Source organism: Pleurodeles waltl, chromosome 4_2 (assembly GCF_031143425.1).
Source record: "Pleurodeles waltl isolate 20211129_DDA chromosome 4_2, aPleWal1.hap1.20221129, whole genome shotgun sequence".
NCBI lineage: Eukaryota > Metazoa > Chordata > Amphibia > Caudata > Salamandridae > Pleurodeles > Pleurodeles waltl.
In genome coordinates, this window is record NC_090443.1 from 285,592,237 (window position 1) to 285,609,839 (window position 17,603).

At 44.8% G+C, this 17,603-nt stretch overlaps 1 protein-coding gene across 4 annotated transcripts in view; it reads right to left on the reverse strand.

Annotated features, from left to right (window-relative positions):
- MRTFA (myocardin related transcription factor A) overlaps nucleotides 1–17,603 on the reverse strand; it is a 231,153-nt gene that overhangs the window by 99,362 nt on the left and 114,188 nt on the right. For all 4 annotated transcript variants that reach the window (XM_069231149.1, XM_069231148.1, XM_069231151.1 and 1 more), the window contains one exon: nucleotides 15,386–15,548. In XM_069231149.1, the coding sequence (XP_069087250.1) occupies nucleotides 15,386–15,548 (163 nt within the window). The remainder of the gene's footprint in view (nucleotides 1–15,385; nucleotides 15,549–17,603) is intronic.

Below are 17,603 nucleotides of genomic sequence, written 5' to 3' on the forward strand. Positions count from 1 at the left end.
AGATAAGGCTGCAGCTATTCTGACTGCCCATTCAGAGGGAAAAAATTCCTTTCACCATATCGGTCTAATAACTACATACATAATCTCTATTCTCACAAATCAGTCCATTCACTAGAGCTTAAGACCCCATTAACCAGCGGTTTATCAGTATCCTACAGGTACTTAACCCAGGTATAACCAGCCGCATAAATTAAAAATGTCAGTGGATTGTCTCATAATAAAAAAATATTTTCTCCTAATGCAATATTCACTTATGTCTGCATTTAGCTGTTCTGTGAGTGTTTCATTTGTACGGATGCATTCAATGTAAAATAAGTTTGCAGCTAAACATGAAAGGTAGTTGTGCATTAAAGACTCTCCCTGCAGGCTATGATCATTCGTCTGCAGACTGTTAACACTGCTGTTTTTTTTTCGGTTCAACATACCGAAGGCCTGTCCTGAAGCCCACATGTAAAGTTTAATACTGACTCTGCTGCCTGGATTGCAGGTCATTTAGCAATATTCTTCTGAAAGTCCTGCATTCTACAGGACATTAGGAGTCAAAATGATCTCCAGACAAGGTGGTGCTTCTGAAGCAGTTGTTTAAGTCTGACCTGTGCTACACACAACTGACAGATACAGACTCTCACAACATCCTAAACAGTTGTTTCGGATTCCGATGCATCTAGAAGTCTTGATTGGTGAGGAAGTAAAACGGATGTACCTGTGATTACAGTTCTTCAGCATTGATATGTTCCGTACAGCCAAAGGCTTGAATAATTCCAAGATGTTAGTCTAGAAATCCTCATAGCTAATGCAAAACAATGTTAAGAAAGCAAAATCACATTTAAACAGCCACAAACCACATGTAGCAAATCCACCTCACAATATAACAAACTCGAGCCAATGAGGTGGAGAGGTTTGGTGCTCCAATTTTCTGCAAAGGCTACACCTGTCAGATTTCGTACCCCAAAGAAATTCAAGCAACCTCTCGAACAGGGAGGAAAAAGGTCACCTTAAAATGTATCCAAGATATAAATGCGGAAAACTGAACAAAGGCACAAACTGTGCGATTCATTAGCAACATTCTTAATTTCTCAGATGATGACTAATGTAGGTAATGCGCCCAGAACAGAAGGCGCTACAGTATGCTCGGGATTAGCAGTGACTACAGCACTTCATTGTGGATTTCTTTGTACACTGCGGATGGAATTTTGCAATTCTTGTGCTTACGGATACTGTTCGGTCCTTGGGTTTCACTTGATTATCATCACCAACTGAGATGTTTATTTGTCTTAGTCAAGTCTGAATAGACCCCACACGCCACGCTATAAGAACATTAAGAAATATTGTCATCTCATTCGCACTGGAGTATAACTAAAATACATTTTGTGACATTATCTACATTATGGCCAGTATTTGATGATTTAATAGTGTTTCTAAAGATTACATAGTTTACTGAGTGTGACATACCATTCTGCATTTAGTATGACCACACATAGTTCTCTATTCCGCTTGCAAAGAACTCTTGGGACAAGGAGAATTGGGGTGGGTGGTGAAGAGTATAAGACAATATTTTTGACCAAGGATTTGAAACATCTGCTCCTTCTGTCCTGGGATACCGCCACCAGCTGGCAAAGAATTGTCACTTGGAGTTTTCTCTGTTGTGAAAAGATCCTGCAGAGGGATATGTTTCCTTTAAAACACCCGCTGAAGCTATCCTGAATGTAGTTCTCACTCAAGACAATCGGCACAGCTTCTGCTTACGGCATACGCCAGGATGTTTTACAGTTATGGAACGTATTCCAATGTCAGTGTGATGTTGTGCTTTGGATCCCAGTGGAAAAAGGAGCTGGGTTTCCTGAGACAGCCTTTGAGATTTTATTCTGCTTTGTTTTCTGATATAGTAAAGAGTAATCATTTTGAGGACAGAAAAGTGATAAGAATGCCTTTAGGGTAAGTGTGACTGCTCGTAATTTCGGAATGTTTATGCAGAAAACAGTTTTCGATCAGCCCAGAGATCAATAGTTGAAAGATCCTGTAAACGATTTGTTTGTCCCCTTGTCTTTGACTTGTTTCTACTATAGGTTTAACTGTTCCTAAAGCAGCCCCATCCACATGATACATTGTGGAATCAAGGGAACGCAAGAAGACATCACCCCCTGCCACCCCAGAGTACCTTTTATTTCCCGTACTGTGCTTCATTACACCAACTTTATCAGTCTTTTGCCTCTTTCTTGTTAACATATGGGGTGCTAATGTGAGGTCAAAGGGAATTGCTCTGAATTGGTAACGTTAGCCATCTACCATAAAAAAGTAGGTATCGTCAAAGTTGTGTATGTATAAGGCCATTCTGAAACTTTGCAGCTTGAAGAACCTATTCAGCACTGGACAATCCAAAATAGAGCAGCACTCTGTTGACCTTTTGTCAATAAGGAGAAACCTTGAGTAGAAGCCCCAGTGTTATTGAACTTTTGCACTGGCTCCATCATAGACTTCTGAAATAGTCTAATAATTTCTGATTGCAGAAATTCTAGCTGTAGATGATGTTCCATCCTTGGAGGTTTTGATGGCAGCTTAGAAGCAAAATTCTATTGTGTGTCCATACAATATGATGCCCAATACCCTGAGATCATATGAAATTTGATGGTCCAAAGCAAGCAATATTCCTCCTCTGGTATGGGAAATAATGCTGCCTCAGGAAACACATATGCAAGCCTGATCCTGGTCCCTGCACTGGCTGCGGCCTCCTGTTAGATGTTTTCGGTATTGTGATGTGGACTGGGATTGTAAGTAGTAATCCTGTCAGTATGGATGAACATTTTTAGACTATCCCAGCTGAAAGGAACTTTAACCATAAAGTTGTGTTTATGGTATGAATGGAAAATGTCACTTACCCAGTGTACATCTGTTTGTGGCATGAGACGCTGCAGATTCACATGCTGTGCATTATCCTGCCATCTAGTGTTGGGCTCGGAGTGTTACAAGTTGTTTTTCTTCGAAGAAGTCTTTTCGAGTCACGAGACCGAGTGACTCCTCCCTTTCGGCTCCATTGCGCATGGGCGTCGACTCCATCTTAGATTGTTTTCCCCGCAGAGGGTGAGGTAGGAGTTGTGAGTATACTAGAGGTGCCCATGCAATGGAGTATTTATGTATGTACTTAATGTGTATTAAAAGAATATTTATTTACATATTTACAGTTTTCATTCAACTAAAAACGGCTACAGGGGAGGTGGGAGGGCGCATGTGAATCTGCAGCGTCTTATGCCACGAACAGATGTACACTGGGTAAGTGACATTTTCCGTTCGGTGGCATGTGTAGCTGCAGATACACATGCTGTGCATAGACTACCAAGCAGTAATCTCCCAAAAAGGGGTGGTTCAGCCTGTAGGAGTTGAAGTTGTCTTAAATAATGTTCTTAATAAGGCCTGTCCTACTGTGGCTTGTTGCGTTGCTAACACATCTACACAGTAATGCTTAGTAAATGTATGAGGCGTAGACCAGGTGGCTGCCTTACAAATTTCTGTCATGTGGCGCCTTTTTTCCTAGTGGAATGTGCTCTTGGTGTAATAGGCAATTCTCTTTTTGCTTTAATACAGCAAGTTTGAATGCATTTAACTATCCATCTGGCAATGCCTTGTTTGGATATAGGATTACCTGCATGAGGTTTTTGGAAGGCTACAAATAATTGTTTTGTTTTACAAAATTGTTTCGTTCTGTCAATGTAATACATTAGTGCTCTTTTTATGTCTAATGTATGCAAGGCTCTTTCGGCTACTGAGTCTGGTTGGGAAAAGAAGACTAGAAGTTCCACAGTTTGGTTTAGATGGAATGGTGATATGACCTTTGGTAAGAATTTTGGATTTGTACGGAGAACCACTTTATGTTTATGTATTTGTATAAAGGGTTCTTGAATAGTAAATCCTTGTATCTCACTTACTCTTCTAAGTGATGTGATAGCTATTAGAAAGGCTACTTTCCAAGTCAGATATTGCATTTCACAAGAATGCATGGGTTCGAATGGTGGGCCCATGAGTCGTGTTAATACAATATTAAGGTTCCACGAAGGTACTAGTGGTGTCCTTGGGGGTATGATTCTTTTTAGTCCCTCCATAAATGCTTTAATGACTGGGATTCTAAAAAGTGATGTAGTATGTGTACTCTGCAGATAGGCAGATGTTGCAGTGAGATGGATGGAAGAGAATGCTAAATTAGACTTTTGTAAGTGTAATAAGTAGCTTACAATGTCCTTTGTGGAGGCATGTAGTGGTTGAATCTGATTAGTGTGGCAGTAGCAAACAAATATTTTCCATTTGTTTGCGTAACAATGTATAGTTGTAGGTTTTCTTGCTTGTTTAATGACCTCCATACACTCTTGTGTAAGATTTAAATGTCAGAATTCTACGACTTCAGGAGCCAGATTGCTAGATTGAGCGATGCTGAATTCGGGTGTCTGATCTGTTGTTTGTGTTGGGTTAACAGATCTGGTATGTTTGGTAATTTGATGTGGGGGTACTACTGATAAGTCCATCAGTGTTGTGTACCACGGTTGGCGAGCCCAGGTTGGTGCTATGAGTATTAGTTTGAGTTTGTTTTGACTTAGTTTGTTGACCAGATAAGGAATGAGTGGGAGAGGGGGAAAAGCGTAAGCAAATATCCCTGACCACCTGATCCATAGTGCATTGCCCTTGGATTGAGGATGTGCGTACCTGAATGCAAAGTTTTGGCATTTTGCGTTTTCTTTTGTTGCAAACAGGTCTATGTTTGGTGTTCCCCAGCGGAGGAAGTGATCCTGTAGGATCTGGGGATGAATTTCCCATTCGTGAGTTTGCTGGTGATCTCGACTGAGATTGTCGGCTAACTGATTCTGAATTCCTGGTATGTATTGTGCTATTAGGCGAATATGATTGTGAATTGCCCAATCTTTTGTGCTAAGAGACACTGTTATGACGAGTGTGTCCCCCCTTGTTTGCTGAGATAATACATTGTTGTCATGTTGTCGGTTTTGACAAGAATGTGTTTGTGGGCTACCAGTGGTTGAAATGCTTTTAAATGCTAGAAACACCGCTAGCAGTTCCAAATGATTTATGTGAAGTTGTTTTTGTTGATTGTCCCATTGACCCTGTATGCTGTGCTTGTTGAGGTGTGCTCCCCACCCCATCATGGAAGCATCTGTTGTGATAACAGCTTGAGGCACTGGGTCTTGGAATGGCCGCCCTTTGTTTAAATTTATAGGGTTCCACCATTGAAGCAAGGAGTGTGTTTGGCGGTCTATCAACACTAAATCTTGAAGTTGACCCTGTGCTTGTGTCCATTGTTTTGCTAGGCACTGTTGTAAGGGCTGCATGTGTAATCTTGCATTTGGGACAATGGCTATGCATGAAGACATCATGCCTAGAAGTTTCATTACAAACCTTACTGGGTAGTGTTGGTTTGACTGTATGCTTGATCTTACATTTTGGAACGCTTGGACCCTTTGTGGACTTGGAGTGGCAATTGCCCTTTGTGTGTTGAGTGTTGCTCCCAAATATTGTTGTATTTGGGATGGTTGCAGATGTGATTTCTGGTAATTTATAGAGAACCCCAGTTTGTGTAGAGTTTCTATAACGTATTGCGTGTGGAGAAGACACGGTTGTTGAGTGTTGGTTTTTATTAGCCAGTCGTCCAAATATGGGAATACATGCATGTGCTGTCTCCTTATGTGACCGGCTACTACTGCTAGGCATTTTGTGAATACCCTTGGGGCTGTTGTTATTCCAAACGGTAGCACTTTGAATTGATAGTGTACGCCGTGCATTACAAACCTTAAGTATTTTCTGTGAGAAGGATGGATGGGTTTGTGGAAATACGCATCCTTGAGATCCAATGTTGTCATGTATTCCTCCTTTTTTAATAAGGGAACCACGTACTGAAGTGTTACCATGTGGAAGTGGTCTGATTTGATGAAGAGATTCAGTGTTCTGAGATCTAAGAGAGGTCTTAACGTTTTGTCCTTTTTTGGAATTAGGAAATATAGTGAGTAGACGCCAGTTCCTTTCTGATGATTGGGTACGAGCTCTATTGCTTGTTTTTGTAGTAGTGCTTGGACCTCTATTTGTAATAGGTCTAAGTGTTGTTGGGACAGACTGTGTGATCTTGGTGGTACAGCTGGCGGTAATTTTGTGAATTCTATGCAATAACCATGTTGGATAATTGATAAGACCCATGCGTCTGTGGTAATGTGTGTCCAGTTTTGATAAAATGTGGTTAACCTCCCCCCACTGGTGACAAGTGTTGGGGTTTTGTGACATTGAAGTCACTGTTTGGTCTGGCTTGGTTTGGTTGCTTGGAACTTTCCCCTTCCTCTTGGGAATTGTCCTCTATAGGAACCACAAAACCCTCCCCTTTGGTATTGTGCCTGATAGGTGGGGCTGGTTTGGGAGGTGGAAGGCTCTGATGTTTGTTGCCGAAATCCTCCTCTGAATTGTGGTTTCCTAAAGGTGCCTCTGACTTGTGGGGAATAGAGCGCACCCATGGCTTTGGCCGGGTCCGTGTCTTTTTTTAACTTCTCAATTGCTGTGTCAACTTCCGGCCCAAATAACTGTTCTTGATTAAACGGCATGTTCAGCACCGCTTGTTGAATCTCTGGCTTGAATCCAGAACTTCTTAACCATGCATGCCTGCGAATGGTTACCGCCGTGTTGACCGTTCGTGCTGCCGTGTCTGCCGAGTCTAGTGCGGACCTTATCTGGCTGTTAGATATGGCCTGTCCTTCTTCCACTACCTGTTGGGCACGTTTCTAGTGTTCCTTGGGCAAGTGCTGTATGATGTGTTGCATCTCGTCCCAGTGTGCATTGTCGTAGCGAGCAAGTAGGGCATGCGAATTTGCAATCCACCATTGATTGGCTGCTTGTGCTGCCACTTGTCTGCCCGCTGCGTCAAACTTTCTGCTTTGTCAGGAGGTGGAGCGTCTCCTGACGATTTAGAGTTTGCTCTCTTTCTTGCCGCTCCTACAACCACTGAGTCCGGTGTAAGTTGTTGTGTTATGAACACCGGATCTGTTGGGGGAGGTTTGTACTTCTTCTCAACTCTAGGCGTGATAGCCCGTCCCTTTACAGGCTCCTGGAAGACCTGTTTCGCGTGTTTGAGCATGCCCGGGAGCATTGGCAGACTGATAGGAAGCGTGGGTGGATGCCAAGGTGTTAAACAGGAAATCATCCTCCACTGGCTCTGTGTGCATTGCTACCCTGGATAGTAGCTGCGTATATGCAGTACTGTCTTCTGGAGGTGATGGCTTTGTTGGATAACAATCCAGACTGTTATCCGATACTGGTGCATCATATAAGTCCCATGCATCAGCATCATCCTGTGTCATCCCAGTACGTGTGGGTGACTGCATTGTAGGTGTTCCCACTGGTGACAGTTGTGGTGAGTGCGGTGGGGACGGTTGTGGTGGTACCCTTGGTGGTGGGGATTTGTCTCTAACCACCTTTGCCTAAGGTTGCATTTCAGTCTCCTGAAATGCAAGTTTCCTTTTAGATTTGAGTGGAGGTAAGGTTTGTATTTTCCAGTCTCTTTCTGGATATGTAACCTCCTTTGTGTATGGTCCGGTTCCTCCATACCTAACTCTTGCTCAAATCTATGTCTTTCCTTCATTTGGGTGGAAAGTCCTTGCTCTTCTGTATAAGAGCTTCTTTTCGGCTCTGAAGCCGCTTTTTTTGGTACCGAGGTTTCAGGTATAGTCTTTTTCGGTTCCGAAGATATTTTCCTCACTTTGGGAGAATCGAACTCTCGATGTCGAGATCGTTCGGTGCCGGAATCTCGACCGGAGTCGGACGTCTTCGGCAATTCTCTTGCCTTTTTCGGTGCCGATGTTTGGTCACCTTCTTTTCGGTGGGTTAAGCCATGGCCTGCTGGCAGTGGCGTCCCCATGTCCTTAAATGTCTTTGTGTGAGTTTTGGACGGGGCAGGTATACTCACTGTTCGCTGCACCGTCGAGGTTCGGTCACTTTCGGATTCGTCAGAGTCCGTCCCCTGGATGGAAATGCTTTACTCCTCTCTGAGGTAGAGTTGCTCTTTCGGTGTCTAAGCCATTTGCAGTCTTCTTGCGCGTCGATCTCTCAAGGTCTTTTCCGATCGAAACGCTTGACAAGCCTCGCAAGTATCCTCCCTGTGTTCAGGTGATAAACACAGATTACAGACCTGGTGCTGGTCTATATAAGGATACTTCGAATGACACCTAGGACAGAAGCGGAAGGGGGTCCGGTCCATTAGTCTGGGACTAAGGGTGTGGTCGGGCCGACCAGGCCCCGGTGAAGAACGGAAGCCCCGAAGGGCCGCCGGAGCGCTTTTGATGTCGGTGCCGATACACTAACACTAACCCGGTACCGAACGTTAACAATACCGTCGAATTTTTTATAATTTAGCTAACTTTCCCGATTTGAAATATGGAGCGAAGAGGAACACGTCCGATCCCGATGGCGGAAAGAAAACAATCTAAGATGGAGTCGACTCCCATGCGCAATGGAGCCGAAAGGGAGGAGTCACTCGGTCTTGTGACTCGAAAAGACTTCTTCGAAGAAAAACAACTTGTAACACTCCGAGCCCAACAGTAGATGGCAGGATAATGCACAGCATGTGTATCTGCAGCTACACATGCCACAGAACAATTCTACACTGAAATACACGAAGAGACCTTGCAGTGTCAGTAACTGTTTGGTTGCCAACATCTGCATGCTTTCCAAACAAATATTGCCCATCAAACGGCATGTTTGGCAGTCTAAATTGGATCTTCATACAGAAGGATGCACTTCCGCCCAAGTCGCTAAATGGTGAAAGCCAGTATATGAGGCATCAAGCGGGCATATACAAGTGCTGAAGAATTATACTCACTCTTTAAGAATTAATTTAGCCTGCTAGTGATAATCATCCCGCACCTTTTTCAAAAGGGGCTATGTTTTGCAACAACTGGTGAAGTAATGTAGGCGGGCCGCTGAAGATGCCACTTGGGAGTTTAACTAGCTGAGAAGGAAAGCGAAAAGAAGTGCTTGAGACAGTTAAACATAATATGCTGGAGGACTTAACTGGTTATAGAAATGTTGCATTAGGCACTTCATGAAGTTCAATTTATTCATAGGGATCAGCATCATTGGTCACCTGTCTGAGAGTACTTGTCGGCAACCCTGTGGGAAGTGGCACTCCCCGGGAACATGCTGCTGGTGGAATTCCAATAATGCTCCCTTCTACGAATACTTCTAGGAATGTTCTTTACCAATCTTAAGATGGCCGCCATCTGCAGTGACTAGTTTAAGATGTCCACCATCTACTGTGATGAAGTTAAGAGGGCCACCATCTGTTATAAATAGTTCAAGATACCTGCTGTAGCTAAACACCAACAAGACTACGTGAACTCTCAGTGGCCATCTCGGAACAGTTTCTATTTAAAGGACCCTGTGACAGTCAGAGCGCACCTGGCAGAACTTCACAGCTCCCTCCTGGCGGAAGCAATGATATCTTTAGGCACTTCTGGTGTACCTTTCTGGCGGCAAGGAGGCAAGTCAGGTCATCAGCACTGGGCCATGGTGGCAGACTGGTTGAACCGTGGATTGGTGCAAAGATGGGTAAGGATCTACATTGGATATGGTTACAATGTTGCACAGTATTGCTAGTGTGCAATGCAGTAGGACACCTATTTCGAACACAAAGACAGAATTTATCATCTACTTCATGTAGGAAAGTACCCTCTTTCAGGCACATGTACCACCACTTTTTTGCCTGTTGTCAGTATGTTTTTGACTGTGTTCACTGGGATCCTGCTAACCAGGACCCCAGTGACTGTGCTCTCTCCCCTTAAACTTGGTTGCTTGGACCACATACACCCCACACTTGGCATACTGGTGCCTCCATATAAGTCCCTGGGATATGGTACCCAGGGCATTGGGGCACCAGGGGTCCCCCATGGGCTGCAGCATGTATTATGCCACCCATGGGAAGCCCAACAAAGTGTATCTGCAGGCCTGCCATTGCAGCCTGCGTGAAAGGATGCATGCACTCTTTTTAAACTGCACCCGGTCACTGTAAGTCACTCCTATGGTATGCCCTCCTAGCCCAGAGGGAAAGATGCAGGTACCTGTGTGCGAAGCCACCCCTGCATGAGCAGAAGTGCCCCATGAACTCCAGCTCCATTTTCATGGACTTCGTGAGTGAGGAAAGCCATTTTACACGTGTACTGGACATAGGACACTGAAGGAAAGTGCCTTCTTTCTTGGCATGGTTACCCTAATTTTCTGCCTGCTGTCAGTGTGTTTGACTGTGTCCACTGGGATCCTGCCAACCAGGACCCCAGTGGTTATGCTCTCTCCCATCTAACTAGGTAACTTACTTTTTTTTTCCACAATTGGCATACTGGTCCCCCCATTGTAAGTCCCTAGTATATGATACCTAGGTACCCAGGGCATTGGGGTTTCAGGGGATCCCTATGGGCTGCAGCAGTTATTCTGCCATCCATAGGGAGCCCATGCAAAGGGTTCTGCAGACCTGTCATTGCAGTCTGCATGAAACATGTGCATGCACCAGTTTTCCCTACAGGTCACTGCACCAGGTCACCGTAAGTCACTCCTATGGTAGGCCCTCTCAGGCCAGAGGGCAGGGTTCAGGTACCTGTGTGCGAGGGCACCCCGTCATTAGCAGAGGTGCCCCCACAAACTTCAGATCCATTTTCCTGCACTTTGCGAGTGCGGGTAAGCCATTTTGCACTTGTGCTGGACAGAGGTCACTACCTATGTCCAGGTACATAATGGTAACTCCGAACGTTGGTATGTTTGGTATCAAACATGTCGGACCATATCCCAATACTGTTGCAAGTAATGGAAGTATGATTCCATGCACTTTGGAGGCTCCTTAAAGGACCCCCTACAATGCTACCACCAGTATTACAGGGTTATCCGGGCAGCCCATGCTGCTTCCACCGTTCAGACAGGTTTCTGCCTCCTGCCACTTGAACAGCTCAAGCCCAGGAAAGCAGAACAGAGGATTTCCTTCGGGAGAGGGAGGTAACACCCTCTCCCTTTGGAAATAGATGTTACAAGGCTTGGGAAGGGCAGCTAACCCAAGCCACTGGTATGTTTTGAAGGGCACATTTGGTGCCCTCCTCACATAAATCAGTCTGCATCAGTTCAGGGACCTCCAGTCCCTGCTCTGGCGCAAAACTGGACAATGAAAGGGGAGTGGCCACTCCCCTGTCCATCACCACCCCATGGGTGGTGCCCAGAGCTCCTCCAGAGGGCTCCTTGATTCTGCCACCTTGAATCTAAGGTGGGCAGAGGCCTCTGGGAGCATCTGAGTGGCCAGGTGAGGCAGGTGACGTCAGAGCCCCCTCCTGATAGATGATCACCTGGCTAGGTGACCAATCTCCCTTCCAGGGCTCTTTAGGTCTCCCTCTTGGGTGGGTCCTCAGATTCCACGGGAAAGACTCTAGCAGGACTCCTCTGCACTGTTTACTTCGACTACTGGACACTCAAACCGCAACTGGTCTCCACAGAAACCCACAATCTGCAGCAACAGCGCTGACTTCGCCCTGCAACATTGATTCTCCGGCTCCTCCCAGCAACTGCAACATTTCCCCGGCTGTGCATCCTCTGAGGGCAGCAAGTCTTCAGCCTGCACAAGAAGGAATCTCCCTTGGAGTGAAGGAGTAACACCCCCTGCATCCGCAGGCACCAACAGCAACGACGACCGGCTGCGTGGATCTCCTCTCATGCCGAGCTGCATGGATCCTGCATCACGGGTGGTGGTCTGGAATGGTCACCTTGGTCTTCTCTGCCAGCTGTCCAACTTTGGTGCAGCTGCTAAGGCTTGTTGGCATATCCTCCAAGGGATCTTCAGGCTCTGTGTATCCCTAGCACTCTTCCCTGCGACGCACAGTCCTCTGCGTGCTTCTCTTGCGGCACGGGACCCTTCTTCAGTTGTGCTGCATGGGCTCCTGTGCGACTCATGGGTCCTTTTACAATGGGTCTTCTGTGGGGGCTGCTTTTTTTTCTGTGGACTCTCTGCATTGCTGAGGGTTCCCTGGGACTCCCCTCCATGGGCTGAGTCCCCCTGGACCTTGCTGGCCCCCGACAACTCCACTTTTCGCCTACTGTGCTCTTGCCTTTGTCAAGGCTTGTTGGTGGCTTTTCCACACCACAGATAGACTGCAATCTTCAATCCAGCGAGGGGAATCAACTGCATCCACCAGAAACTCTTCACCTACTCCAGGGCTGCATTGCTGATCGTCTTCGTCCTACCGTCGACCAACTCCTGCAACCACAGATGGGTGGGTAGTGGTTCCTACCACCACCGGACACTTCTACAAATTCTGGACTTGGGCCCCCCCCTTTTTTTTCCAGGTCTTCCTTCTCCATGATCCACCGCTGGTTTCTTGCCTTCTTGTCTGGGTGGTGCATTATTCTTCTTTTCAGTCCTTTCGGTGGTTCGGGGAAAAAAACAGTAATTTACTCCTTTCTTCCTGGTTGCTGGGGGGCACTGTGGTTCTTACCTTTTGGGGTTCCTAGTTCCTCCAGCTCCTCTCTACAGATTCCACTTACCTGGGTGGGGGTCCTGAATTTGCATTCCATTTTTTTAGTATATGGTTTGGGCTCCTCCTAGGGTCACTATTGTCTATTGGAATTTTATGCCTATTTCTGATTACTAGTGTACATATTTAGTGTGTCAACTTACCTGCTGTTGGGGTATTGCTTCTCTAGTACTTTTGGTACTGTGTTACTATAATAAAGACCCTTTATTTTTCTAACACAGAGTATTTTCTTTCATGTGTATAAGAGCTGTGCGACTACAGTGTTACTGCATGAGCTTTGCATGTCTCCTAGATAAGCCTTGGCTGCTCATCCACAGCTACCTTTAGACAGCCTGGCTTCTAGGCACTGCCTACGCTTCACTAATAGGGGAACCTTGGACCTGGTATAAGGTGTAAGTACCATAGGTAGCCATCACACACCAGGCCAGCTTCCTACACTGCATTTCTTGGGACAATAGTACGTAAGACAACTCAATGCTGCTATTTCCGAAAGTGTGAGAAGACGATCGCACATTATTGGGAATCTTTTTGCATGGACTTGCTCACATTAGTATATAGTATTGTGAGCCAATGTAAGGCAGCTCAATTGTGATGTAACACGAGGGTGGCTACCATGCAAGGTAGTGTGAAGTAACACAGACTCAAAACTAGGAATAAGAGACTTTACTGTACCGAGTTCTTGGCATGTTACATGTGTTTGTCAGAAACTATAGATCCTGTTGTGTTGTTCCTTTTCTGCTCATGTGTTTGAATGAAAATACACTGCTTTGCAAAAGGGCACCTATGAGAAAAGCTACTACATTTCAAATGATACATTAATGTCATAAGTTGCAAAGTGTATTTTCCTTTACAGGTCTCCTTCCTCACAGACCCCTTCCTTATTCCCTTCCCCTCATCTAGGCACTCTGAGACTCGGGTGAAATTCACTCAGAGTTGGAGCTGCTGGCAGATGGGCTTCTGGAAGGTACTGCTCCTAAGGATCCTCAAGACCTGACACACCCATGCCCACTGGCTGGTGCATAAAAGGGCATAAATGTAGCAGAAGTGTGGCATCCCACTGCACCATCCTTAGAACACGTTTTAAACCTGCGGAAGATCACAAAAGGACTGCACCTGCTGACTATGACCTGAGACTAGCCCTAAAGGACTCGACCTCCTCACTATTACACCCTGGACAACGAGGGGGACTCCAAGGATCAGTTGGTTGACCTTCTGTATGGCTACAGAGAGACAACAAGCTGCAAGAGGCCATTTCCTTAAAATAACCAGCTGACCAGTGGCAACTAGACTGTGATGTTGGCCTGAGCCTGACACCCTGAGGGCCTTACACACATGTACTCCTGTGGTTGTTTGGGCACCAGATTTTGCTTGTCAAAAAGTGACAAAATCCCTTTCTGCGCTAGGACTTAGAAACCTTTGACTTCCAGACTTTCACCAGGACCAATCTACTTCTTGTATCTGACCAAGACTCCACTGTGGTCGGCCTCAGATTGCATGTAGGTCCTGGCCTACTACTCCCGTAGACTATCATTGGTGCTTTTGGTGCTGTTTTCATTTGAATCTTTCAAAAATTCATATCCTTGGTTCCTCTTATTCGATTTTTGTCCCTTTGCTGTTACTTTACCTAAAGTTTACCTTTATTCTAGAATTGGTTGTGGCATTTTATTGTGCTTCCTGTGACTGTTTATGTACTGCTTAAATGCTTTACACATTGCCTTTGGTTTAAGCCCGTGTGGTTTGTGTCAAGTTAGCAATGATGGAGTACAGGTTAACTCTACTTAATTGGTGGGACTTCTAGTAGCTGGTGGCCTTATCTTTACAGTGAACATTTGTCCACTCTAAATATTAATAAACTTTCCTATAGCCATGTTAGCGGTCTCGTCATTAATAAACAGAGCAGGCTTGCTTCAAAATCTATAAATCACTTTTGTAGCATGAACACAGGGCCCTGAAAAAGCACTTGACAGCCCTGTGTGTGAATGCTCTCAGGAGGACTGAGCCTTTTAGCCAATAATACTTTACCAAACAATAGGAAACCAAGTGTGTAATGGAGACTTTTGACAACAGATTTCCTGGGGTAGTGCCACCACAAGTAACAAATGTTGGCGCTGATAAGGCCTAAGTGCGGACAACTTAAAATTGAAGAGCTGCTGGAAAGGATTAACGTCATTCAAAGCAAGTTTTGGGAGCAAAACAACAAGATAAATTTAAAAGTTGAGCAAAAGAAGAGGTAAGTATGAAAAACAAACTTGTCCCCATGGTGGAAAGACGATTCGCTGCTACAATTAGAGGTCAAAGGAGAGTATCAGGCCATTCTGCTAAGAACACATTTAGATAGTGGTTTATGTGCTGGTGAAATACTGTGCTAAGTTCTGGGGTCATCGGGACCAGAAGCAAACATCCCAGAATGGACTATTAGACTGCCACAACATCTTTCACACTGTCAATAAGTAAATCATTCTTTTCTGAAGATATTAAAGAAAGAGTTGACAATACTGTGTCTACTATGAAGGGCTTGCGGATCAGACGATTTTTGTTCACGTGGTTTGACTGCTTACACCACATATCTGAAGAATGATCTCCCTGTACCTCAAATTATGAAAAAAGCTCAATGTAAATAAGTGTAGGTGTGTAACTTTATGTCATCTAAAAAACCTGGAAATGGTGTTGCTCAGTATTGTCACTACACTATTCAAAGTAACGCATACTGTGTCCGAGATGCTCCTGTGGCAGTAACAATATTCTCAGAGAGAGCTAGTGCTAAGTCCAAAACCGAATGAAATAAATCCGGAGCAGGACCTGTATACAAGATTGTGGCCTGAAGCCTGTCACGGCACCAGCAGAGTGCTCACCTTCATGTCATCCAGGTTACCAGGGAGTGGTCCGGGCTTAGCTGGAGGAGCTGTATTGCTGTTCTGCCTCAAAAGCGTGCTAGAACCGGTCGGAGTAGCAGAGAGAGTGCACATGACTGTGCTGCTTTTGCTGCCGTTGCTATTCTGCTGCTCCCCCGGGGGTCTGTGAAGAAAAACACAGCCAGCACAGTCACAAGGAGGTCAATGTAAATATAAACGTGGCCTTATGTTTAAGTGTTCTGTGACCAGATCTCATAAACTGGAGGAGCGGAACGTAGTCTGACATTGGTGTATGCATGCAGATTGATGTCACATGATGGAGAAAAGAACAAAGTTAGTGAATCTTAATCACCAAAGAAGCAAAATATCGTCTGATGTCATCAGTTCTGAATTTAGATTCCCTAATGAGCGGAGAATTGATTCCTTTGCTGAACGTGTGTATTTAGACTAGATTCCAGGCACTGCAGCAGTGGAGCGTGGTCTGCAGGTCTCACTGTGTACTTGGAGCGACCTCACAGCAATGTTGGTGTGGATCATGGTACATTTAGACTGATCTCACAAGGTGGAGTAGACAGTTACTGGTTCTCGTGCACTGGAGAAGCAAAGCATGACCTGTCACAATGAGTTGTATGGAAAATGTCACTTACCCAGTGTACATCTGTTCGTGGCATGAGTCGCTGCAGATTCACATGCTGTGCACAGTCCGCCGTCTGGTGTTGGGCTCGGAGTGTTACAAGTTGTTTTTCTTCGAAGAAGTCTTTTCGAGTCACGAGACCGAGGGACTCCTCCCCTTTCGGTTCCATTGCGCATGGGCGTCGACTCCATCTTAGATTGTTTTCCCCGCAGAGGGTGAGGTAGGAGTTGTGTATGTTAGTCATAGTGCCCATGCAATGGAATGAATACGTATGTACATAATAAAGGTTAAAGTAATATATTTACAAATGTACAATTGTTTAAGATCTACTTCTAAACGGCTACAGGCTCCCGGGGAGGCGGGTGGGCGCATGTGAATCTGCAGCGACTCATGCCACGAACAGATGTACACTGGGTAAGTGACATTTTCCGTTCGGTGGCATGTGTAGCTGCAGATACACATGCTGTGCATAGACTAGTAAGCAGTTATCTCCCCAAAAGCGGTGGTTCAGCCTGTAGGAGTTGAAGTAGTTTGAAATAATGTTCTTAGTACAGCCTGACCTACTGTGGCTTGTTGTGCAGTGAACACATCTACACAGTAGTGCTTGGTAAATGTATGAGGCGTAGACCATGTTGCTGCCTTACATATTTCGTTCATTGGAATATTTCCTAGAAAGGCCATGGTAGCCCCTTTCTTTCTGGTTGCGTGTGCCTTTGGTGTAATAGGCAGTTCTCTCTTTGCTTTAAGATAGCAGGCTTGAATACACTTAACTATCCACCTGGCAATGCCTTGTTTTGAAATTGGATTTCCTGTATGAGGTTTTTGAAAGGCAATAAATAGTTGTTTTGTCTTCCTAATTTGTTTTGTTCTGTCAATGTAGTACATTAGTGCTCTCTTGATGTCTAATGTATGTAGTGCTCTTTCAGCTACCGAATCTGGCTGTGGGAAGAACACTGGCAATTCTACTGTTTGATTTAAGTGGAACGGTGAGATAACCTTTGGTAATAATTTTGGATTTGTTCTTAGAACTACCTTATTGTTGTGTATTTGAATAAATGGTTCTTGTATGGTAAATGCCTGAATCTCACTCACTCTTCTTAGAGATGTGATGGCAATGAGAAATGCAACTTTCCACGTTAAGTATTGCATTTCACAAGAATGCATGGGTTCGAAAGGTGGACCCATGAGCCTTGTTAAGAAAATGTTGAGGTTCCATGAAGGAACAGGTGGTGTCCTTGGCGGTATAATTCTCTTTAGGCCTTCCATAAACGCTTTAATGACAGGTATTCTAAATAGGGAAGTTGAATGAGTAATCTGCAGGTAAGCAGATATTGCGGTGAGATGTATCTTTATGGAAGAGAAAGCTAGATTTGATTTTTGCAAATGTAGTAAATATCCTACTACATCTTTTGGAGATGCGTGCAATGGTTGAATTTGATTATTATGGCAGTAACAAACAAATCTTTTCCATTTATTTGCATAGCAGTGTCTAGTGGAAGGTTTTCTAGCTTGTTTTATGACCTCCATACACTCTTGTGTGAGGTCTAAGTGTCCAAATTCTAGGATTTCAGGAGCCAAATTGCT